The 27084-nt window shown below is 38.9% G+C and overlaps 1 protein-coding gene across 1 annotated transcript; it reads right to left on the reverse strand.

Moving 5' to 3' along the window:
• Positions 1-269: 269 nt before the first annotated feature.
• On the reverse strand, positions 270-23687 carry ZNF518B (zinc finger protein 518B). Its single transcript, XM_072126076.1, has 2 exons — positions 23510-23687; positions 270-4943 (listed from the first exon to the last, which is right to left on the reverse strand). The coding sequence occupies exon 2, from the start codon at positions 4679-4681 to the stop codon at positions 2732-2734; it is 1950 nt and encodes a 649-aa protein (XP_071982177.1). The 5' UTR covers positions 4682-4943; positions 23510-23687; the 3' UTR covers positions 270-2731.
• Between the last annotated feature and the right edge of the window lie 3397 nt (positions 23688-27084).

Here is a 27084-nt window from a genome sequence, read left to right on the forward strand (position 1 = left end):
CAGTTTCTGTTGATCTAGGGAGTTATTGTGACTGAAATATTAGGAGTCCGTGAGGAATTTTTCCCTGCTTTGGGCTGATTGGCTTCAGCCTTGCAGAGTTATTGCCTTCTTCTTGAACTTGATGGACCGATGTATTTTTCTAACCTTATTTACTAAGATATTATGATACTAACTGTAAAAATTCAACACCGATATAAAAAGATATGAAAGCAAAAGGTTTCTTTAAAACTTTATTTTACAAAGTAATTTTTTTCATGAAAAAATACCTATTTAACATGACTTGTGCAAATCCAGTAACCATATAAATAAAGCACAAAATTAAAATAAAAAAACAAAAACAATAACTCAAAAGAAAATTTAATTTGGTAGAATACAATGAGCCTCAGTTATAAGAACTAACATAGTGGCCTTATTGCTTATAGTAACCAATCACAAGGCAGCTCTGATGTTCCTACAGCAAGCTATGATATAAAAGCTAATCCTTGATAGGTTGCTATGAACAAGTCTAGCTATTATGTTCGACAGTTAACACGAGACTCCATACAGACATTAGGAAAACTTGCTCATCTCAGTATCAATTTAATAAAACCAAGAATGAATAAAAAACATTTTAACGTTCAATTTGAACAAGTAAAACAAAAACTATAAAAAAGGGTGAAAATTTTCCAATTTGCCAGAAAGTTTTGTAATTTTTAATGGCACATTAGCTGGAGTAGTAGTCCCCTTTCTTCACATATGGGATTCGGAGCGCCATGTTTGGTACATAACACATTTCTAGAAGAATTTTGAAACTAAAGGAGACAGTAGAAAAGTCATTCATATCACTGATCTAGCCGTATAAGTTCACATTGAGAAAAATAACTTGAACTAAATTCTATACCTAGTACAGAGTTTCTCAAATCTAAGCCATAGTTGATAGGAACACTATTACCAACTCACCTTGTAGAACTCTACATTGCTACCATTTAACGTTAACCTTTAACCTTCGGCTAGATAAAAGGGTTTTTCAGATTAATAAAATTATGCTAAAAGGGGGCATCTGCTGGTACATGGTAGCATAATAAAAGCCTCATTTCCCTTCCTGCATGTTGCCAGACACCGTAGGAAAAATAAAGGAAGGTTTCTCGGCCAATAACTGTTTGAGATGAATCCCTGCTGCATTCACCGATTAGCCTCTCTTAGTGCTTCCTGTTCTGGTAGAGACAGACAGGAAGTGGAATGTGGTGGGCATCAGAGAGTGAAGCCAACCCTATCAACATAATTTACATGACTGGAAAATCCTTTAAATATGAGGGCATGGGTAATATGTTATCAATGTCATACATTTACAAGAGGAACCACACAATGCAAAAATGAAAATATCCCAGGATTGAGATTTCATTATGTGTTTCCAAAAACAGATGCCTGAAAAAAAAAATCATGGGTATCAGTATGATACAAATTGTGTTTATAGACAACCGTCAGGCTACCTTAAAAGAAAAGGCTTGTGCCAATCCCTAATAAAATGTAGCCAATTTTGTAGTTATAAATTTTATGGCATCTGTCAGAAAAAAAAAAATACATCAGTGATACATGGCCTGACTGACATGCTATAGCACTAACATTTGTATGAAACAGTCCTGAATGAGTATTTTATAGAATTGTATTCAACCAAGACCCAAGAATTTCTGATCTGAAATTTTCTTAACAAATCATTAAGGCATTGGAATTGCTGATTTCAACAAAACCAACTATGATCACTTGTGAAATTTACTATTGGAATTAATACTTTGGTCTACTAACTTGAGGACATAACAATCAAGTAGGTGTTGGAACATGGAGATACGTTGAAGATTGTAGGACACCATCCTGTATCCCATGATGTTTGGGCCCCACTTATATAATACAATGGCCTATGAAGGGCTAAGTTGCAATACCAGATGTGGCCAAGAGTATTTGGGAGGCTAGATCTGTAAATTCTTTTGACAATTACTTGGAACACACTAAAATGTTGTCAATCATCAAGGAGAACCGCCCACTAGTTTTCTAAATTCAAAATGAGCAGATGTTCAAATCTATAAATAAGCACACCTCTGTAAGGAAGGCTCTTAATCAGTGATCCTACTGGACTCTTCGAGCAACAACAGGAATTTTAAAAACATACAACATATCAAATCTTTTTCCATAAAACTATATTTGAATCTGCTTAGCTCCTCTTGCTCTTGAACATGCTTCCTCCAGATTGGACGGCATTGTAGAGTCCCAGGTTCGGTAACTTGTAATACTGTCATAAAATGCCTCAATTTTGCAATCAAATTATCTCAGTTTTCCCAATTACCTGGGGATAGCAATGAAACAATAGGCAACTATAATACCAAAGAATGGTTAACTGGTACCGTCACCTGAATGTCCAATGTTATCTAACTTAACACGCAAAAAAGGCAGCTAAAATTAGGCTTTGACGGACTATTCAATTTATTAAAAAATCTGTATGCAGAAAGAAAAACTTTAACTAGACTTTCCAGAACAATATACCTCCAACATAAAGAATCAAAAAAACATAACATTCCAATATATTGTCATTTCCATTGAAAGACAACATCTAAAACAAATTTTTGTAAAAAAAAAAAAAAAAATTAAATGTATAGGGAGAATCTACTGTTTTAATTGTTCATTCTAACAAAAAAATAAAAAAAATTTCAAAAAAGGTATGATGTATACAGACCAGTACTTGACACCTTCTAGTTGGTTATCATACACACTTTTTGCTCATTTGCTTGGATAAAGTTATTTTTGTGATTTTGCCCCTAAACACTCGGATGGCTTTCATAATATGAGATACTTCGATAGACTCCACATCAGGATGGTTTAATACCACTACAGGTTGATCGTAGGTTGGCATGCATGTCATCTGATCCTTCTTAAAAGGATGCAGTCTCAGAGTTCTCAAGATTGGTTGAGGTTTACATTTCACAGTTGGAGCTACAAGTCTTTTAAGCTTCTCTCTGACACTTTCCTTTCGAGTTTTAACTGCGAGTGGCAGCGACTGTTTATCCACCAGACATTTCTGACTACTACTCTGCATTGTACAAGAAAGCGGCTGCATGACTATTCTTTTGTCATAAGATAAAAAGAGCGTCTGAGGCTTACTGAAGTTGTTTGTTTCTATCTTGCCAAGACGGTTTGATATACGTCCACCTTTCCTGCTCTTCTGAGGAGCACATGGTTGACTGTCAGGCTTTTTGACATCTGTTAGTGCGGACTTTATAGACAGCTGTATTGGAGGATCAGTGCATTGGGTAGAATTCTCTATCTTGGTTTCACATGGTTCTTTTTCACTTTCCAAAACTGCAGATGGTTCTTTTTCACTTTCCAAAACTGCAGATGGTTCTTTTTCACTTTCCAAAACTGCAGATGGTGCTTTTTCACTTTCCAAAACTGCAGATGGTGCTTTTTCACTTTCCAAAACTGCAGATGGTGCTTTTTCACCTTCCAAAACAGTATTTTTGAGGACATCTTGAGTTTTGTCAATGTCCATCTGCGAAATTAATTCAGAGCCAGGTAGAGTAGGTTCTTCTTGACATGTGGGTGGAATCAAAGAGCAGTGTGTTACTTCAGCCTCATCCTTCGATGGACTTGTTTTTGGACTGCTGAATGGGCATTCCCATTGTATGCCTTCAATGGCGTTATGAGAGTCCACACTTAGAGAAAATACAGACGAAATTATTGGTCCTCCAGTAAACTCCTCAAGGTCTTCAAACATGTCATTGGCAACATCATTAATAGCATTTATTATTTCATTTGTATTTTCACTTGGACAAGTCACTGGAGTGTGAAGATTTTCCGCCGTTCCGCATAGAGTATTTGATGGGGGCAATGGAGACTCTTGGCCGTGAACATTTAATACTGCACACTCTTGTAATGAAGCGCCATCTGGGTTTTCCACTATGGTTTTAAGTGGCACATGAGGTTCTAGAGATTTTGGTTCAAATATAGGTTCAATCTTAGGAGGCTGATTTGGCAAATTCGATTCAATCACATTTATATACTTTAATACCAAGTGGCATGCGCTGTTAACAGGTTTGACTTCAATAACCTGAGCAATACAATTGGGGGGCACTTTAAAAGATGTTGGGGCAACCACAGTTAATGGAATCCATGGATGTAACGGTTGGTCTACTGGTGAAATTACCTCAACTTCTACATGACCTGAAATGTTATTTCCATTAGGAAAAAGGGTATTGTTACCAGAGCCAAGGTTGTCCACATCTGCAGTTAGGTCTATTACATCTGCAGTTAACGAAGAAGGGCCATTTTGTAAGATATCTTGGATATTGGGTACCGGCACTTGAGTTTGTGTTATGTTAATCGATGCCTTCTTGGATTCGTTTTCTACGGTGCTCACTGAACACTGAATCTTTCCATCACCATGAATTCTTTTGATGTGTTTGACAATATAATCATTTCTTATGGCCCCATATCCACAGTACCCACAGGTGTAAGGAAATTTCCCTGTATGCGTCACCAGGTGTCTTTGAAATTCAGTTTTGGTGTAAGACACAAAATCACAATGAGAGCACGCATACTTGATATCATTGTGAAGAGACACATGGTTTTTATACTTGTTTGGGTCCTTTGTGGAGAATCTGCATTTTTCACAGTTAAACTTTTCTAACATTTGCTTTTGTAGCAGGCTATTCATCTTGTTTCCGTTCCAAGGTTCCTTGTTCACATAAAAACAACATTACATAGTTATTGGTTTCAAGGACCACATGGGAGGATGAGTAAATTTACTTATCAAACAGTCATCACTGACAACTTTTCTGAAAGTTCATCAAGTGATTGATGGTTTCAAAACTTCTAGTTCACAAAGTACATGAAGGTTGAGAAACTTCAGATATCAAACTCCAAAAATGTATTGTTCTTCATAGCAATTTCTTCAGCTTGAGTTGTGTAAGGGAGGCCTAAAATATAAGAAGAAACACAATTCAGTATTTAACAACATAAAAATAAAAAAATATGTTAAAACCATAACCAAATGCAAAGAACAATAGGCCCTATTACGAAAGACACTGCCAAGTGTACAATGCATAGAAAAGTTTAGCTGCTCACACCACTCTAGCAAGTGCCTTGGTTGGAACAACCTCCCGATCGGTAAGATTACTTAGAACCTCACAGTCATGGTTTATTTAAAGCATAGAATGCTCAAAAAACTGTTGAATGTTAAGTCTAAACCCATTTCTTTACTGGCAACATATTGTGGAAAAAAAACCCTTTCCGAGTTGTTTATTAGTGATCGAATAGTGGCATTTAGATTGTGTTGGCCACATGCACCAGCAATAACTGGATAGTGGGGCAAAGCCATTTTAGGGAGCCATCTCTCCCCAATGACATAAACAGGAGCGATGAGCCTTTCCAACATGGCAGCGCCATTTAACAACTCCGATTGGTCTGAACAGCATTTTAAAATTCACGTTCAGCCGAACCTAAATTTCAACGGGTCTACTCATCAATAGTGGAAAGTAATATCCTCCATAAAAAAGTCATAGGCAATAGGATGTGGTTCTGTTTGTGGAGAGGCCTTGCCCTTTGAATCTCTGTAACATCTGTTCAGAGTCATCTTCTGTAAAGTACGACTGAGGGTGCACCGATAGGGTCATTGCGTTTCACTCGGACATTCCAAGTGTGAACCTTGGTTTATACTTGCTGACTATCTTGATCTGTGCCACATAGTTTTTTTAATCTAAATTCACCAAATCATAGCCTGTAAATCACAGGTACGACATAGGGTAATGGTCCAGATGTATGAGGTAGTAGTGGGTGTATATAGTTGATATGGTTCATAGGTTTACGATACATTTAAACTTTCTAGATATTTTTTTGTAATTAAAAATAGGTTATCTATTTATTATGTTTGTTTTCCAATAGCCCTTTGTGCTGAAGTCTATCATGGAAGAAAAAAGAACTGTAAATTATAGTTATTTAATTATGAATTAAAAGGAGTTGTCCACTTTTAGCAAACAATTGATCTGGTTTGTGTAATGAAGTGTTTCCGACATACTTTGTATCAATTATCAATTTCAGTGGATAGAAATCTGTCCTTGGTCTTGTGATGGACACGCAGTACCACGAGCAATTATCATGTGGCTCGGATTACTCTCCATTACAATAACAGCTCGTGCACCTGTGTGACATCACATGACCACGGACAGATTTATATCCACTGAAAGTAAACATAGAAGCTTTCTATAGAAGCAGAGATCTAGAAAACAATGAGAAATTGATACAGAAAGTATATTGGAACACTATCATATTTGCAGAAAGCTGACAACCCCTTCAAATAAATTATGAATAAAGTATTAGAGTGCCAGTAAATACAAAAAATATATATAATTTCAGATTTCTATTGCAATTTTTTTTTCTATGGTGCGTTACTTCATTAAATCAGATTTTAAAAATCCCCCAAAAAAGTAAACACTACTACTTTTAGTATCATTACAATGTTTAAATGTAAAACTACTAATTATCATTATTAAATTTAATGCACTGTCAGTGTAATGATTAGAGGGTTGTTTTTTTAAAAAAAATCATCAATAATTTAAGCAGAGTTTTAATTTAAGCAAAGTTAAAGAGAACATCTTTAACTTTTACTTGTAACCTATGAATTTCAAAAGCTGAATAAATGCAATAACAGCTATAAAATAAATACTATCACACAGTGCTTATATTGTTACCCTAGTAAAAATACTTCACGAAATTCAGTTACTCAATGTCCAAATAAAACTGCCCCCCCAAAAAAAAATCCTAATTTTTTTTCCATATTTTGTCCATATATACAATTTGTTCCATATCTAAATTTATATCGGTAAATATTTCTAAATCTGCTAAGAAATCAAAGCATGGATGTCCATAAATTAAGTTAAGTTATGTGTAATAATGAGAAAAGGAAAAAGTTTTCAACACATGAAGTATGAGGTGTTAAAGGCCATGAAACAAGTCACCAGCTGAAATTTATCAGTAAGTAGAAAGCAAGAATGTTCATTTTTGGATGTGAATATCTCTGGTTCTGTATCACCTAGAAACACAATCCCGATGGAATATTAAAATAAATTCACCTCCTAAACAGAACACCATAATTGTGTTTCTAGGTGCCAGGTTTCAGGAGTTTTGACCTTTTGAAGTGAGCTCCCCCCCCCCCCCCCAGCTTGTAAGCGGAAGGCAGACAGCTGACGGAGTAGTAGAAGACACTTTGAAAAAGTACATGCACCCTCTGCCTCAGATCGCGGAAATCGGTGATAGTTGACTAGTTGACTGTGTAAATTCAAGTTCGGGTTTCATGCACATTTGTCCCGAACCGGACAGCCATTCTGGCAAATTAACACCCCTAAAAACTAGCCATGGCTATGATTGGCCAGGGTGTCTTCTGAACCTACACTTTGGGTCTGCCCATGTCTACCCCTTACCCCAGTCTTGAAAAGTAGACAAGCTTAATTTATTAAGAGGTGTTTACTAGAAGCCAGTGTAAATGAGAGCATAAATATAGACCACTTTCTGGTGTAAATTATAGTAAATTGGTTGGCTCATGGGAGGCCAGTTAAGCTCCACAAGGGGCAAAGATGTGCCTAAGGTTTCAAGTTAAAGCACCTTAAAACTTAGAACTCAAGATGTTATAAAACACAGATTTCTGGTTTAAAATATAATAAATGTCCCACATTTTTTCTCTTCTAATTAATGAAATAAAAATAAAAATGTTACAAATTTCCTTACTTCCATTTGTCTCAATTAACTCAATCAACTTCTTTTTAAATATAGAGCTTTATTAATATTTTCTTTTTGCAGTCTCTTTGTTTGATCCCCAAGTAATAGAAACTATATAATAAAAATGCATGTGAACTCTGAAAACAAAAAAAAAGATGTAACTGCATATTGTCATTTGTTTGTATAATAAAACAAAAAATCCTTTTGTTCTGTTTTTCTTTTCTTTGCTAACATAAGTGGTGGAAACTTTAATGAATGCTAAAAATAAAATAAAAAGTTTGCCGAAACATTAAAAAACAGCTAAACTACAATATCCTTTAAATTACATTTTATTAATGTTAATGAAATCTGCATTGTATTAAATCAAGTAACTTAACTGAATCTGACCCAACTACTGATGAGCCAAATCCAACATTTTTAAATTTTTTTCGATAGGCTCCGAAGTTCCTAAACAATCAGTGGTAAGTTTCATCCATTATGTAAATCCGTTATTCCTTTATTTATTTAATTCCTTATTTATATAGCACTCACTGATTAAGCAGCGCTGCACAGAGCTTGCCAAATCAGTCTCTGTCCCCAATGGGGCTCACAATCTAATCAACCTACGAGTATGTTTTGGAGTGTGGGGGGAAACCAAAGGACCCAGAGAGAACAAACAAACTCTTAACAGATGTGGACCTGGATGGGATTTGAACCCAGTGCCCCAGCGCTGCAAGGCTGTAGTGCTAACCACTGAGCTAGTGTCTTTACAGAGAGGAGGGCAGTGCCGGACTACATTTTCCTGCCCTGAATCACCCACTTGACAGCATCCTAATTAGCATATTCTGTGATAAAGAATGTCCTCGATCACACAGGAATGGTGGGAGATGGACAAAAATTCTAACCATTTCTGAATTATTGGTATGACAAATATTAAATGATGCAAAAAGCTAAAGTTGGGGAGTGGTCTTTTTACTTAAACTGTCTGGTTTAGAAAGCCTAATTTTAAAAATAAATAATCGTTGTTCCAAGACTCTGTAAGATTGAGGCCACAAGGGACGAACATGGTGATAAGTCAGGGGCATTCGGCATCATGGTTTTTTTTTATTAGCACACAGCAAAAAATCTCCATGATATTAATTAAAAAAGTTTTCAAAAGATATGTATAATCTATAAGCTTTTAAGCTTTTGATGCCAGAATTCATGCCCCTTAACATCTTGATGAGTCTTAATTTTTTTTTTTTTTTTTTGGATATGTTACAAATTGATTTTTTAGTTTTTTTTTAAATAGAAGAGAAAATAAATATTAAAAAAAAAAAAGAATTAAGACCAAAGGTTTAATTAATGAATCTTATTTAAAAAAAAAAAAAAAAAAGTCTAAATTTCAATATATAAATTAATTAATCATGGATGATGAATAGAAATAACTAGATTTCAGTATGTTTTATCCCCCCCCCCCCTCCAATACATTTATTATTTGGAGGTAGTAGTTTAATGCAAGTTTGCCTATAAGAAAAATAGAAGATTTCATGTATGCAAATTAAATATTAAAATCCATGTCAAAGCATGCTACGTGAGGTCAAGCCCCTTTATACTACATCAATAGTGTTTGGATTTCTACAATGACCAACAAGCCATAAAAGAAGAATGCTAGAATCCAACACAACCAGCCTTTCCGACACACGAGGGAAGCTGCTGCCCGACAGCCAAAACCAAACTATTTTGTTTTCTAGAAGCTGCTCTTACTCTTCCAATTTCAGATCACATGAACCCATAGTTAGAATATGTGAGAGCATTTGGTGGAGCTAGATTCAATAGCTGGTGGTCAAATGTTAAGTGCATTGTCAATCTAAGGCCTTGTTGACATGAAAAGGCAGTTTTTACCATAGAAATTTGCAGACATTGTTAGGTATTGGTGCTAGAGAGCTGTGTAACCGTACCTTTGTGTATGTTGTAAGTAGAACTGTTATGTTTTTAGCCAAGGCTTTCGGCTCAGGTGTGAGAAAGCAGAAAGCTCTTCAGGAAGAAATACTAAATCAAAGCCCTCGCTGTCGTTGCAGAGCTAGAATATAACTTTACTATTCACAGTTTTGCTGCTACTAACACAAATAAAAAAAGAGGTTGTCCACATTTCAATAAATCTCTTCCATTAGACAGGTCTGCGTGTATGTACATGTACCTTTGCCTCTTTTGAGAGCTTTAGCCTTTCTCCGTTCTCACCATGCTGCTCTCTGGATACGTAGACAATTCACAGTCTGTCAATGTTCCAACCCACCCTCATGGCATCTCCCACTGTGTCTTTTTTCACTGTCCAGTTATAATTTGCTCAGCCATGTAAATAAAGAAGCACGAGACTCTGCAGACAGCACTAGAGTAAGTAGCAGGAATGCTGAATCACTTGATGAACATTCAGGGATTATTAAGGCAGTAAAGGCACAAGGACAATACGGTCTGCAGATATGTATGGTCTAAACTACTGACAAATTACCATTAAAATGGTTTCTGCTCGCCCCAAGTTACTACAAATCAACAGTCTCTGACATATCAGCTCCTAAAATTATATTAAGATTGAGTAAGCAACTACATTTTTCAAAGATAGTGTTTATGGGGTTCAAAAATAATATTATCTTCAATAACAACGGATCTGAAAAGCAAACAAAAGAGATATAGGAAACAGGGTGTAAAAGACTAAAACAGTCATGACCATTAACCAGTCAATAAAACGCTTTTTGACCAAAATCAAAACACTATTAAACACGGAATTCAACCAGTGACCCAGGGCTCCAGCTGTCATTTCAACCTTCTATAAATATTGGGAGCATAATGTACCAAACATACATATATTATATTATAATGAAAATGCACTAAATTAGAAACAAAAGTGAAATCTATGTATATAAAAAAAAAAAAAAAAATCATACCTGCAGTAATGCTTTATAAACGCCACTAAAGAAGAAAGACGGAATGAAGAGTCTACATATAGAAGACTACTACACTGGTAATAATCATAAATGTGGCAAAAGTTGTGGTTGGATGTCCTATTGGAAAGGATGTGTGCAGGTCCAAGAGAAAACAAAAGGACTCATGGTTTATACTGAACACGGCACCTGCTGAAGGCTAAAGTCAATCCTTTCCATATGTAAAGCAGTCAGCAGAAGTTTGCATATCAATAGTATCACAATATATACATCAACTATAGAAGCATATTTCAAAGCTTTGTATTCAAACTCAATACGAATGCCAATACACTGTCATACCCCGGGTGCCAATACAAAGCTCTTGTGTGTCCTCCCTCATCCTCATAGACTGCTTACAGTCTATGAGGATGAGGGGGTGACACAAGAGCTTACAGTCTATGAGGATGAGCATAATACATTACAGTCTTTGAGGTGGGCGGGAGTTTAGTGGTGTAAAAGCGCCATTCTAAGAATGATTATGTTAGGAACGAGTCTATCATCAGACATTATTATTACACATGTATCATTTTATCTCCCTCAATCCTTATAACAGGGGGTTAACTTTTAAGCTTGAGTAAATATGGGGCCAGCAGAGGCGGAGGAGGCAAATAGGGATAGGAGTTAAGCAAATATCCACCTGGTGTAAGGAGATGAATTTCATAGCAAGACTTATTCCTTACTACATGATACGTGACCGACTACATAATCACAGATGATAAAATTACTAACACATTAACCCCATAGTGGCTTCATAGGACTGAAATCAGAGGAAACTAAACTACAGATTGGGCTCAGGCCAATAAAAAGTCATGACTTTACTAAGAAAATTCGATGGTGCATATAGAGTGAAACACTACAAACTATAACTTTATTAACCCCTTCCCGCACCTTGACGTGATACTACGTCATAGGATGCGGGTAGTTCCCGCACCTTGACGTAGTATCACGTCATGGCGATCACCCGGGCTCAGAAGCTGAGCCCTTGCGATCGCCGCGGGATCCCAGCGGTACGCGGTAGATGGGATCCCGCAGTAACAGCCGGGATCGCGACTATCGCGATCCCGACTGTTTAACCCTATAGACGCCGCGGTCATAGTGACCGCGGCGTCTATGGTGCATCGGTGCGACAATCGGCATCCTCCGTGCAGGGCACGGAGGTGCTGATCGTTGCCTTGGCAACCCTGAGGCCCGATCAGGTCCCCTGGGCTGCCTATGGCAGCTGCCTGCTAGGATCGTGCACTGTGCACGATCTAACAGTGCAGCTGTCAGCCTATGCAGAATGCATAGGCTGACTATGTAATATGCTGCAATACATTAGTATTGCAGCATATTACAATGAACAAGTGATCAAATGATCACTTGTTCATGTCCCACCCTGGGACAAAATAAAACAGTAAAAAAAAAGTTTAAAAAAAAGGTGCAACTAAAAAAAAATTATTTAAAAAGAATAAAAGTCCCCTTAAGTCCCGTCCCATGCAGTAATCAAATAAAACATTAAAAAAAATTAAAATCACCAAAAAAACACAACATATTGGGTATCACAACGTCCGTAACAACCCGTACAATAAAATAAAATGGTCACTGAACCCGTACGGTGAACGCCGTAAAAAAAAACACAAAAAAACCTCACAAAAATGATTAAATTTTCACATCTGACCGCATAAAAAGTGCATAAAAAGTGATCAAAAAGTAAAATGTACCCCAACATGATACCAAGAAAAAGTACAGCTTGTCCCGCAAAAAATAAGCTCTAAACCAGCGCTGTAAACAAAAAAATATAAATGTTCTGCCCATTGTTACATGGCGATACAAAAACAAGCAAATTTCTCACAAAATGAGTTCTATATTCTGCAAAAAAGTTAACCATAAAAAAGCCATATAAATGGGGTATCACCGTAATCGTGATGAGCCGTAGAATAAAGATAACACATTATTTTTATGGTACGGTGAACGTCGGGGGGGAAAAATGCTAAAAACCATAAACAAGAATGATTTTTTTAACCACCACCAAGAAAGAGTTAATAAAATCTGATTATTAGCTATTGAGCCCCCCCGTAAATGATGTACCTGAAAAGTGGATCTCATCCACAAAAAAAATGATCCCCCATATGTCCAAATTACAAAAAAATAAACATTTTATAGCCTGTAAGATGTGACATTGCAGATCTGCTCTGAATGGTGCCTCCTTCCGTTCTATGCCCGGCCGTGCGGCCGTACAGCAGTCACCACCACATATGGGGCATCCTCTGACTCGGGAGACGTTGGGTATCAAACTTTGTGGAGTTTTTTGTCATTTAATACTTTGTGACGGTTTAATTTTTGGCCAAAATTAATATATTGTCTAGAAAAAATGACAGCTTGTAAATTACACCTCCATTTTGTTTTAACCACTGTGAAGCATCTAAAGGGTTAACATACTTCTTAAAGTTGATTTTTTACACATTGAGGGGTGTAGTTTCTAAAATGGCATAATTTATGGGGGTTTACTGCTGTTTAGGCCTCTCAAAGTCAGTTAAAGCTGAGCATGTGCCTCTAAATAAGGGTTTTGGCGTTTTTCCTAAAAATGAAAAAAATTGCTCCCAAAATTCTGAACCTCCTAACAACCTAGAAAAGAGAGAGGAGGCATAAAACCCTATGCCGAAATAAAGCAGACATTCGGGAAATGTTAGTTATAAAGTTACTTGGGTGCTATGACTATCTGCCTGAAAAGCAGAACATTTTGAACTATGAAAATGAAGAATTTTTAGAACTTTTTTCCAAATTTCAATTTTTTTCATAACTAAACACAAAAGATATCATCAAAATTTTAATATTACTTTGAAGTACAATGTGTGACAGTAAAACAATCTCAAAATCCCCTGGTTAAGTTAAAGTGTCAAAAAGTTGTAACCTCCTATAATGACACAGGGCAAATTTTAAAAATCAGGCCTGGTCCTAAAGGTCTAAAATGGCATAGACACGAAGGGGTTAACTACATGTATAGTCATGGGTCTTCGTTACTTTTTAAGAACTTATTTAACCCCTAGGCGCACCAGGACGTTATAGGACGGGTCTGACTGTAAACTGCCATGTGCAGACAGTTTGCACTGCTCTACAATAAATTAGTATTGTAGAGCAGTGTATTGAACTTGAACCAGCGATCGAAGCATTGCTGGTTCAAGTATGGAAAAGTAAAACAATGTAAAAACAATGTAAGTTTACACATTAGAATAAATAAAAAATAAATACATAAATATATATAAGCCCCTAAAATGTCACTTTCCCATAAAAACACTTCATAAAGTATAAAAAAACACCAAAACACCCCACATAATTGGTATTGCCGCGTCCATAACAATCTATATAATAAAACAGATTTGTTACTGGACCCGCACGGTAAATGCCGGAGGAAAAAAAACACTAAAAACTTTGCAAAAAAGGTTATTTTAAATTAATACCTTAAAAAATGCTCTAAAAAGTGATTAAAAAAATGTTCTGCACTCCAAAATAAGCCACTAAAAAGAACAACTCTTCTTGCAAAAAAGAAGACCCTAACCAGATTTGTCAGCCAAAAAATAAAAAAAGTTCTGCATTTGAAAAGATGGTGATGCTAAAATTAACAAGATTTTCTCCAAATTAGTTTTTATTCAGTACAAATGAATAAAATGCACAAAACCCCACATATTTGGCATCGCTACGTCTGTGACAATCTGCATATTAAAACAGAATCATTATTAGATCCGCAAAGTGAATCCCGTAAACCCCCCCCCCCCAAAAAAAAACGCTCCAAAAAAAGATAAATTTTAATTAATACCCTATAATAAATGCTGTAAAAAAAGGTTATGTATATGAAAGACGGTGGTGCTAAAATTAACATTTTTTGCCAAATTACTTTTTATTCCGTAAAAATGGGAAAAAAAATAAAATCTATATGAATGAGGTAGAATTTTTATAGAATAGTTAACGGCCAAAAAAAAAAAAATTTTCCTAAAAATTGATGATTTTTATTTCCTCCACCAACAAAGAGTTAATAAAATCTTACCAATTAGCTATAGATGCCCCAAAATTCCGTATCAGAAAAATTCATCTCAGGTGGAAAAAGAAATAAGCCCCTATAGCAGTGGTGGCGAACCTATGGCACGGGCACTCAGAGCCCTTTCTGTGGGTATACATACAATGTGACATAGCAAATCTGCTCCGGATGGCGCCTCCTTCCCTTCTATGCCCGGCCATGCGCCCATACAGCAGGTTAGCACCACATATGGGGTATCAGTGTACTCGGGAGGAATTGGGTATCAAACTTTGTGGAGCCTTTTTTCTTTTAATCCATTGTAAATGTTTCATTTCCCACCCAAAATGAAGGTATTGTCAAAAAAATATTACAATTTGTAGACTGCACCTCCATTTTGTTTTAACCCCTATAAAACACCTAAAGGGTTAACAAACTTCTTAAAAAGTGGTTTTTCATATGTTGAGGTGTGTAGTTTCCACAATGGGGTAATTTATGAGTCTCACTATTATTTAGGCCTCTCACAGTCAATTAGAAGTTGAGCAGGTCCATCTAAATACGGGTTTTGGTGATTTTACAAAAAAATTTTTTAAAAATGTCACCCAAATTCTGAGCCTCATAACATTCTAGTAAAATATGTGGAATCTAAAAAATATCATGGCAACATAAAGCAGACATTTGGAATTGTAAGTTATGAATTTATTTGGGTGCTATGACTATCTGCATCAAAAGTAGAGAATTTAGGACTTTGAAAATAAAGAAAATTTCCAGATTTTTGCCAATTTTTGTTTTTTTTCCCATAACTAAACACAAAAGATATCATCCAAATTTTTTAATTAATTTGAAGTACAATGTGTTACGAGAAAACAATCTCATAGCGTTCCAAAGCTATAACCACTTATAGTGACAAAGAGCAGATTTGAAAAATGGGGCCGCATCCTAAAGGCCAAAATAGGCGGAGTCCCGTAGGGGTTAATATATATTTGATTTTTAGTAATTTTTTTTTGGTTATTTGGTTCATATTGTTTGTTATAAATTAAAATTTTATATATATTTTGATACCCTTAATACTATCTAAATTGCTGACATACACTATATGGACAGAGGTTATGGGACAACTACAGGAGCAGAGGACATCCCATTATTATGGAGCTAAAGAATTCTTGCAACTAAATCTACCTGGAGAATTTCTTCCCCTTTCATTTGCATTTCCCCTTGCATTTCGAATCGGAGGTCAGGCACCGAAGTTGGACAAGGGGTCCTGTAACACAATTCTAGTTGACTCCATAGATGTTGGATGGGGGTCAAGGTCAGGGTTATGATAGTGAGGATTCTTAAGACCAGTCTCCCTAGACATTAGCCCAGATTTATTAAAGGCTTTGTGCCCATTTTCTTATGCAGCTTGCACATGTATTTATGTAGTGGTTGCGCCAGTTTTGTATAGCCGGTGCAGTGTCCGCCATGACAAAAAAGGGGCGTCTTGATAAAGATTCGCACTGGTCATCACATTTGTGGAAGTCCCCACATAATTGTGGCATACGCTCGTAAAACTGAGCGCTCCAGAAAAAAACCCGGTGCACTCAGTAAAAGCGTGTTTGGCGCGATAGACCGTGCGCTGGTGTAACGTGCAGTTTTCCATCACCAACGATAAATCTGGGCCAATGCCTTTCGTGCTAGAGTACACTAAAACCTAAACAGCTAGCACAAAGTTGGAACTGCCAGAATTATCCAAAATTTCTGGAAATACTGAAGACTTTGGGGACATTAATCATAAAGCCTCGCCGCACCGGATACATCAGGAGGCTGGAGCAGTAACTTAGCTGGATGCACTGGCAGACAATTCCATGCCATGCACCCCCTTTCACACCCGTATATGCCCACTTAGAGCGCAGGTGGCATAAAGGGAGAAATAATCCCAATTCCTGGTATTACATTTGAGACTTCCTTTCACTGGAACTAAAGGGACTTTCCACCACGATATCCAACACACGGCATTGTGCTGGGCGATTTAAGACTTTGTATGGAGCCGTGAAGTTCAGGGGTATTTGTGCCGATGGTGATGCCAGAAGAGGTTTAGATTTCTGTAGTTATTGGTCAGCCAAGCCTTGGAGACTTGTGTACTATGCATTGTATAGTACAAGTTGATGTTGTTTTTTTTTCCACTTTTCACAGTTAATCAGTTATTAGATAAAACAGCAGAGACTTGAAATAGGTTTAAAAATAAATGCTAGAAATAATCAATAGCCCACATCCATCACTGTCTACTATGTGCAGTTTGCCTGTGGAGTCTGCAGAGGGCGCCAGGATTCAGGATTTCTGGTGCCGTGCTTCATGAATCTGGCATCCCCTGCCCCCAACTTTTTTATTTATTTTTTTTTATTAGTGAACCTTTCACATGGGCCGTGGGACAATTCTTTCGGACCGTGGCGCAAGATCCGACTGAGCATCACAACGCCCCTTCCAGTGCAGAATTTTGTGTCACGTCGGGTATAGTGCCACTTTAGAAATTAAATACAGGTGCAAGCAGTTTGCACTGAAAAGGACGTGCAAAGTTAGACAAAAAAATTGGCGCAGGGCCTTTAGTAAATGTGGGCCCATATGTCTAGTGGGTATCAGAGTGGCTCAGAGGTTAGTACCTGTGTTACACTTTAGGTTCTGGGTTTAAATCTAAGGAGTCTAAGGATGAGGGCGGTCTAATCTTTCACATTCTTTCCAGACTTTCCAAAAACCGGCAACACTGTGGTTATCTTTGATATGGGGGATGGGGGGAAAGAGGTGGCCTGGCAGTGTTGCCAGTTTTGGAATTCCAATTATGATGTTTAATATAGGTCGCTAATATTTGTGCAAAAAATTGGTTGGTGTTAGAAAAATATAAGAATAGGTTGTTTTTAATAAAAAAAAAAAAAAAAAAAAATGATAAATTGGCCAGAAATATCACCATGAGAGATGAATCAAAGAAACCCAAAAAATTAAGGAAAAAAAAAAACAAAAAAACACGTAAATTCCAATACTAAAGACAAATCACCCCTGTAAGCTTTGCATATTGAACCAGTCGGCTTTGCTTCAAAATTCCAAACATAACCTTATGGGGCATTTAGACATCAATGTAAGTGATTTCAATGTACATACTACGATGCAGAATATGTTGGAGCTATATCCTGTAAATGATAAGTATTTTATATTAACTTTAGCTCTTTTTGTAACAATTAATTCCCCATCCAAAAGGGCAAACTGATAGCAACAAGGTGTGAAAAATAGCCAAAACAAAATGAAAAACCACTAATAAACAATCATAAAGCAAGTAAAAACCTTGTATGGAATCCATTCACTATGAATAGGCAGATGTAGAACAGGTTCCTGCTTACAGCCACCAGCCTGACATTAGATTTCAACTTTGCCAAACGAAACATAAAAAATATTTGTGCTTGAAATTTTTGTAGGAGTTAATAAATATTCAACATTTCTTAGAAATGGCAAATATACTTATTTAACAGTTTTTATGCAAAGAAAATACATAAGAGCGACAAACACAGAAAATACATATACATATACAGGCAGTCCCCAGGTTACATACTAGATAGGTTTGTTCTTAAGTTGAATTTGTCTGTAAGTCGAAACTGTATATTTTATAATTGCAGCTCCAGACAAAAATTAATTTTTTGCCCCAGGGACAATTGGAGTTTCTAAATTTTTTGCTGTAATGGGACCAAAGATTTTCAATAAAGCCTCATTACAGACACCTTACAGCTGATCATTGCAGTCTGGGACCATAGTAAAGCATCCAGAGAGGTCACCAGAGGTCAGAGGGGTCTGTCTGTAACTATGGGTTGTCTGTAAGTCGGGTGTCCTTAAGTAGGGGACCGCCTGTAATGTGGTGAAGGTACAGTCACTGCATTCAGCTCTCATCCAATATAGTGGAATCATCAGTCTGTATGACATGACAAAGCTGTATAGCTCCAAAGTGGAGTAACTCAGTAGGTACATCAGATAAGAGGGAAGGAACATGGCGCTGGTCACACTTTGTTATCCTCGTTCCTCAGGTTGTGTTGTTAAAGCAAATCTACCACCAGGATGAAGGATTGCCCCCTCTGGCAGGATCTGCTCTTCTTTTAGCTTCTTATGCCCCGATTTTTACAAACAAAAAGCTTTTAAAATAATGCAAATTAAACTGAGGGGCTTCAGGCTCATTTGCATAATTTTCTAAAGCTTTTTTTCTTAAAAAAACAAGGGCATAAGAAGCTAAAAGAAGAGTAGATTCTTTCAGAGGTGGCACACATTAGTACGTCAGTGTTCTTGGTTTACAATCCCTCATCCTGGTGGTAGATTTCCTTCAATCAGATCTTTCTACAATTCTAGACATAGACTCTCCAGACACATTCTAGATATATGTCTCTTTTAGGCACCAGACTGAGGACTGAATTGCCACAATGGTTTGGCCAAAAACTAAATCATTCAACAATATTATGCACATGCATGCTCGGCTGAGCATGAAGGTGTTCTTATTGGTAATAGGGAAATTAGCCGTTGCCTAACACCTAAATTACTTGGATGAGAAGAAAAGATCTGGCATGCTAAATGTTAATAGTTCCAACTCTACTTTCACCATTTACATTAGATAGACATCCAAGGATGGATGAAGACTTCCAAGGGCACTGAGCTGTGTAAAAATTGTATGGCCAAGGAGGGGACCCTATCGTTTCTGCAGTTTAGGGACCTTTCACAAACCTTCAAAGATTCTTCTTGTATACAAGCAGTCCCCGTCTGAAGAACACCCACTTACAGATGACCCTTAGTTACAAACAGACCACTGGATGTTGGTAACTTACTGTACTTTAGCCTAAGGCTACAATAATCAGCTATAACAGTTATCACAGGAGTCTGTAATGAGGCTTTATTGTTAATCCTGATTCTTATGACAATCCAAAATTTTTAACATCCAATTGTCACAGAGACCAAAAAAATTTGTCTGGAGCTACAATTATAAAATATACAGTTCCGACTTACATACAAATTCAACTTAAGAACAAACCTACAGAACAGTACATATATGAGGTGTCCTTGTCTTTATTATCTCTACAGGGCCGTATTAAACTTGGTGATTGATTTAGGTGGATAGGGCCAGGGAGATTTGCTTTCTAAACTATCCACATAATAATACACTACTGTACTTATGGTATTGTAAAGTTATGGTAAAATCTCTTGGTTCACTTGATACTTATATATGGAGCTACTTAAAGTGGCAAATACAGGCACCATAATGGGGGGGGGGCTAGAAGAAACTTTGTTATAGGGTCCCTTTTCTTATGTATGTCGTTGCACCAGATCTAGACACTCACCCTAGAGAATCAATAATATCAGCCATAACATACACTTACAGAGATAAAACACTCACCGGCCACTTTATTAGGTACACCTGTCCAACTGCTCGTTAACACTTCTAATTTCTAATCAGCCAATCACATGACAGCAACTCAGTGCATTTAGGCATGTAGACATGGTCAAGACAATCTCCTGCAGTTCAAACTGAGCATCAGTATGGGGAAGAAAGGTGATTTGAGGCCTTTGAACGTGGCATGGTTGTTGGTGCCAGAAGGGCTGGTCTGAGTATTTCAGAAACTGCTGATCTACTGGGATTTTCACGCACAACCATCTCTAGGGTTTACAGAGAATGGTCCAAAAAAGAAAAAACATCCAGTAAGCGGCAGTTCTGTGGGCGGAAATGCCTTGTTGATGCCAAAGGTCAGAGGAGAATGGGCAGACTGGTTCGAGCTGATAGAAAGGCAACAGTGACTCAAATCGCCACCCGTTACAACCAAGGTAGGCAGAAGAGCATCTCTGAACGCACAGTACGTCAAACTTTGAGGCAGATGGGCTACAGCAGCAGAAGTCACACCGGGTGCCACTCCTTTCAGCTAAGAACAGGAAACTGAGGCTACAATTTGCACAAGCTCATCGAAATTGGACAGTAGAAGATTGGAAAAACGTTGCCTGGTCTGATAAGTCTCGATTTCTGCTGCGACATTCGGATGTTAGGGTCAGAATTTGGCATCAACAACATGAAAGCATGGATCCATCCTGCCTTGTATCAACGGTTCAGGCTGGTGGTGGTGGTGTCATGGTGTGGGGAATATTTTCTTGGCACTCTTTGGGCCCCTTGGTACCAGTTGAGCATCGTTGCAACGCCACAGCCTACCTGAGTATTGTTGCTGACCATGTCCATCCCTTTATGAGCACAATGTACCCTGTAACATCTGATGGCTACTTTCAGCAGGATAATGCGCCATGTCATAAAGCTGGAATCATCTCAGACTGGTTTCTTGAACATGACAATGAGGTCACTGGACACAAATGGCCTCCACAGTCACCAGATCTCAATCCAATAGAGCATCTTTGGGATGTGGTGGAACCGGAGATTCGCATCATGGATGTGCAGCCGACAAATCTGCGGCAACTGTGTGATGCCATCATGTCAATATGGACCAAAATCTCTGAGGAGCTTCCAGCACCTTGTTGAATCTATGCCATGAAGAATTGAGGCAGTTCTGAAGGCAAAAGGGGGTCCAACCCGTTACTAGCATGGTGTACCTAATAAAGTGGCCGGTGAGTGTATATCTATGAAAGCAGAAGCTCACTCTACAGTGAAATCTTTTATTGGCAGATAATAAGAGTGAATAGAGCCGCCCCATATCAGCAGAACACATATCTATACATAGAAATGCTACCTGTCATCATGTAGATGTAAGCAAATAAGAGTCAATAATGACTCTACATGGTAAACATCAATCAGAGGATCTCGCTCAGTAGCGCAGCCTCAGGCATGAGACGTGTAATGACAATGATATTCCGCCACTGATACCAAGAGACACCTAAAATCAGAACTGAAAGCATCTGGGCCAAAACTTTCACAGGTCAGCTGCTACATATGGTGGAAACACCATATCCTAAAATAACCTGGAATAGGACCCTCCCCCTCCACCGCCCAGAGATTAGGAGAGTGTAGCAATCATTCACAGCATAGTAAACAACCTATAGACAACATACAGTCTATGATAAAACCTGAGTCACAGGGTATGGAGGTATTGACCAATAATCTCCCCTCCCCAATACTGAACCCTATCACACGGATTCACAGCCGATCAGGCACCAGCCACGCAGAAACTTCCGCAGTAGAAGAGACTGGTATTAACTCTTTAGCTACCGCAGCTGTCTAATCATCTGAAAACAGATGAAGCCTTGAAGCCTCATTAAACAGTTAAAGTCAAAGTAAAAGTTTCCATGAACTGGAGAAACTCGTCCATGGTTTTGCTTTCTCCTATGACCATCTCTTAGTTGAGCCTGGTAGGGAACTGCTCCATTAAACTGGGGTGCTGCCCACTCACAAGTTATCCCCCATTTCCAGGGTAGGAGATAAATTGCTGATCTTTGGGGGCCCCAGTGGCGAGACCTCCACAGATCACAAGAATGGAATCTGTTGTACCCCAGATGAATAAAGAGGCAAGTAAACTGGGGTGCAATCCACTGACAAGGTATCCCCCATTTCCAGGATAGGAGATAAATTGCTGATTGGTGGGGGAGACCTCCACAGATCAGAAGAATGGGGGTCTGTTGTACCCCAAATAAATAAAGAGTTAGGTCTGACATCCCCTCCATCCACTGTCTATGGAACTGAAGGAAGTAGCCACGTAATGTTGCTCCGCTATCTCCATCAGTGCCATAGAGATGAATAGAACAGCTTGTGCCACCAGTTGCGGTGTTCCTTTGGTGTACAGCGGACCCCCGTTCTAGTGATCCATAAGGGTCCCACCATAGATCAGCTTTTATCCCCCATCTTAAGGATAAGGGATAACTAGTTATGACTTTACAACCCCTTTAATGTTGCGGTACCAGGGTCAGATGAGTAGTAGTCCAATATCCAGCACCATGACTGGTGAGCTGTTGTAAGACACTGGAGTGATGTGCCGAGTACTGCTGCGTCAGTGCCATGCATTGTATAGTGGCTGCGCTCTGTACTGCAGCTCAGCCCCATTCACTTCAATCGAGTCATGTGACTGATGGACATGACATCATAGAGTGGAGATCCTGGAATGCTTCAAACCACCTCTGGACAGGGGTGACAAGATTTTACCTTGATTTCCTATTCCACTTATAGATGATCAATACATAAGTCCCAGATCACCCCTTTAAAGGGATTGTCCCATCAAAAGAACACAAGCTGTCAAAACACACCGCCACACCATTCTACGATTCTGTTGTATGGCCCCATTACCACTCAATGGACAACCAGTTTATCACGTTAGTTTAAACTTGGCAACCGGTGATCCACTCTACATCAGCTCAGTATTCTACATAATAAAGGGGTCTGCTAGTGCCCCCCTTTATTCCCCAATATCTACATTATAGGCTTGTATATGGCGCCTATGACTCAGGACACTTGTTTACTCTGATATCGGTCTTGTATTACACCATCACACTGATCCTGAAGCCAAAATCCAAAATTAACCCTGTAATCACTGGGAGAAATGTTACAAAACAGAACAAAATCTCCAAAATCATAAAGTCTCCAAAACAAAAACAAAGAAAACAAACAAACAAACAAACAACACAATGTATCAGCAGAAACAACAGAACACCACACTGGCTTAACCCTTTCACGCCCAAGATCCAGAAGCAGCAGTGGATCCTACAATCACAATGCATTAACCCCTTCCCGGCTACAGAGCACATTGCCAGCTTTGACCTCCAGGATAACAACCCGCCCCGATCCTCCTGCACACGGCTTCGTTTAACCCAGTACACGCCGGATCTGCTGCGACCAGCGACCCCCAGCCCTGGTGCACTCCCCGATCACCTCGTCAGCGGCCATAAGCGGCGCCCCCCGCCTCTGTGCTCTTCATTGTGAGCCCCAATGACTCCGATCACGTCCCGCAGAGCGGCCACAGCACAGCGCGACCCGCCGCTGGCCCGTCTGCTATGACGTCAGAGATCCTGTAGACGGCGCTCTCATTGGCCGCCCGTCTACGTGTCTCCAGTAGAACTCTACAGGAGGCGTGGCTGAGCGCGCGGCTCGAGACGAAACAACGTTATGTGAGAGGAGGGCACAGCGCCACCTAGCGCTCAGCCACGGGAAACACAGGCGGCGTTATACTAGCAGATTCGTAAGGTTCTGCTGAGCTCTTGACACTGCGGCAGGAAGAACTGAGGTTTTGTAGTCGGTTTGGCGACGTACTCATCATTTCACTTCAAATTTGTTATGTTAACTATCTATTTTTCTACTCAGAGTGATAATATGTAATATAATAGATTATTATAATATTCTTTCTAGTATTATTTTGATGGAAATATGCAAATCCGTTTTCCAGGATAAGACATTATAAAAGTCATGCTTGTTGTTAAGGGGGCTGCCTTTCAATGGAGCAAAAAGAGGCAATGTTTTCCTTGTCGCATTTTGGAAAACATTTTTGATTCCCCAGTGGAGAGTCAATGGCTGTAAGTCTTCACATGTCAGTAAGTCTATGAAAGGAGAACTCTTACTTCCCGACCCATATTATTGTACTGGAAGTCAAATCCAATCAGTATTAAGATACATTACTTACTGCTTCCTTTACTGATCGCGTCTGTCAGTATTCCGTGCGTTTCTTCCATCGTTTTCCTGAATCCCAATTCTGTATGTATAAAGCACCGCTTACAGATTATAGGGTGCATATACAAATAATATATAAAACATTACAGGCGGTCCCCTGCTTAAGAACACCTGACTTACAGACGACCCCTAGTTACAAACGGACCTCTGGATGTTGGTAATTTACTGTACTTTAGCCTTAGGCTACAATAATCAGCTGTAACAGTTATCACAGGTGTCTGTAATGAAGCTTTAGTGTTAATCCTGATTCTTATGACAATCCAACATTTTAAAAATCCAATTGTCACAGAGACCAAAAAATATTTTGGCTGGGGTTACAGTTATAAAATATACAGTTCCGACTTACATACAAATTCAACTTAAGAACAAACCTTTAGAACCTATCTTTTACGTAATCCGGGGACTGCTTGTACTCACAAGAGCTTACAATATAATAGATATTACTATGGCCTAGTGGAAGCATAAATGTATCTTGTAGTAAGATTTTAAAAAAAAACACATTATATGTATTTAAAACTATCCCCCTAAGTAAGGGTAAGTACCATCACAGAGAAACCAACTACATAGTTATGTCTGAATACCTTTACTTTGCATTACTATATTCTGACCTGGTAACTAGTGTTGAGTGGACCTATTCAAATTTAAGTTTGGCCAAGTTCAGCTGTACCGAAATTTTAAAATCAGTTTGGTGTCGGTACCGATAATAGGTGTTAACTCTTTAAATGGTGCTGTTGAAGTCGTCAGCAGCATTTACATGAATGAAGGCTGAGAGCACCGGCACTGACATGCAGTGATCATGGGTGTTAACTCTTCAAATGCTGCTGGTTACTTTAAATCAATTGAGAACGAACGCAACATTTTAAGGAGGGTTATCGCACCCGACGGTGACATGTAAGTGCCAGATCACTCGCGCTCCATGTGCCAAATCACTCGCGCTGTGACTTTGCCAACTTTATTTAAAGTGCATGCAAAGATCGTGGCCATTAACAATGGGGCGGTTGGGTCCAGGGAACCCAAACCACTTAATTTAGGTACGAACCAGAACCTCGCAGTGTAGTTCCGCTCAAAAGTAACTTTTTTATATTTCAATGTTTGCAGATGGCAAATATTTTGCAGGATAAAACAAAATTTTCATCAATATCATTTTCGATCACTTTTCATCCAAATAGTTATGGGAGGCAAAAGAGCAAAAGATTTTTTTTCATTGTTTATCCTATAGGATAATTATTTTTAGATTTTGATAGATGATCAATTTGGGACACACTGATGCCTTACATGTTAATGATTTTAATTTGTTAATTTATTTATATATACAGTAGATATGTGTGTTTTAGGGAAAGGGCAGTGATTAGAATTTTTTATTTTGTTTAACTTCAAAAGTTATTAAAATTTTTTTATTTAGACTGTCATGGCAACTTATAGATGCCCCCGACCCATGCGCCACTGCTTTATAGGTGACAGGAAAACTGGTTAAGCAGGATAAGCACCGATTGTGGCACTTAAAGGAAACCTGCCTGTGTGATTTGGACCAATGGTTTAGTGTCCCAAATCAGGTATATGCCGTGAAGTCGGGATCCTGTCTTGGCTTCACTATTCACAATGCAAGATGAGGCGCCGACGCAGGATCTGCTCATGTTCAGGTAAGTATAAATGTTTGGGTTTTTTTAATTGCAGCCATTGACTGATAATATATAGGTCAATTTGGGACCCTAAACCACAGATCCATATGGACATGTAGGTGGTTTAGGGTTCCAAATTTACCTGAGAGGTCTTCTTTACCAGTAGGTGTCTGCTGATGTCTCCCCTGTATGGAGAGAGATCAGTGTGTAAGTCCTCTCCAAACCAGTTTTGGTGTATGCTGTATGTGCATCTAAAAGTTGAAGACTATTTTTGACTTTTATGTTGTAGCACAGTAGGATATTAAGGCTAAGTGCAGACAGTGGGGCTCATTTATTAGGGCTTCTGCACTAGAACACTGGAATAGAAGCCCTGAAATAAAATGGTAGCGTATCGACTTCCGGTTCCGGCGCTGATGGAGAAAGACGCGTGCTAGAGAGCTCCGTCTGACCCCCGCCGCTTCTCGCTCCAGAACACTGCCAGAAGTAGACCGGTGGCCCAAATAATTGGAGTCGCCAACAGTATAGAGGTGCCACACTTATATGGAGCGGTACCTGCTACGAAGCGGCCAAAAATCGTGTCCGTCTCCCCGCCCGAAGACCGGCGGTGCGTGCTCTCCTTGCCCGAGAATGCCGTCACTGGAGTCTCATAAGAACAGTGCTGCAGAGGAGTCCCAAATGATACGACCTGCAATCCACCGCTCAGAGACTGTAACATCCAAGGTGGGTGACGTGGATTACCAATTGCTAGCTAGAGAGGTGGCCAAATGTCTAGCCCCGGACCTGGTCAGCACGTTAACGGCGGCCATACAGGTCACACTTACGGAAATCAAAGGGAAAGTGCAGAACCACGAGGAGCGTATAGCAACGCTCGAAGAGTGCACGGAGGCGGGAAAAGAATCGATTGCAACCATGATGACTACGCAGCAGCATACTGAGCAGCTAACTGCTACCCTGGCTGACCGGATTGAGGACTTAGAAAATAGGTCACGACGTAGTAACCTACGGCTGGTAGGGCTCCCGGAACATGTACAGGGAGGCTCCCTGCGCAAAATATTTGAGGAGGACTTACCTCGTGCTCTCGGTGTGGGACCCAGGAAGCTGGTGGAAAGAGCACATCGGATAGGCCCCCCGGGAGTGAATGGTGGTGAGGGGACAACAGCAGAG

Source organism: Engystomops pustulosus, chromosome 1 (assembly GCF_040894005.1).
Source record: "Engystomops pustulosus chromosome 1, aEngPut4.maternal, whole genome shotgun sequence".
Lineage (NCBI taxonomy): Eukaryota > Metazoa > Chordata > Amphibia > Anura > Leptodactylidae > Engystomops > Engystomops pustulosus.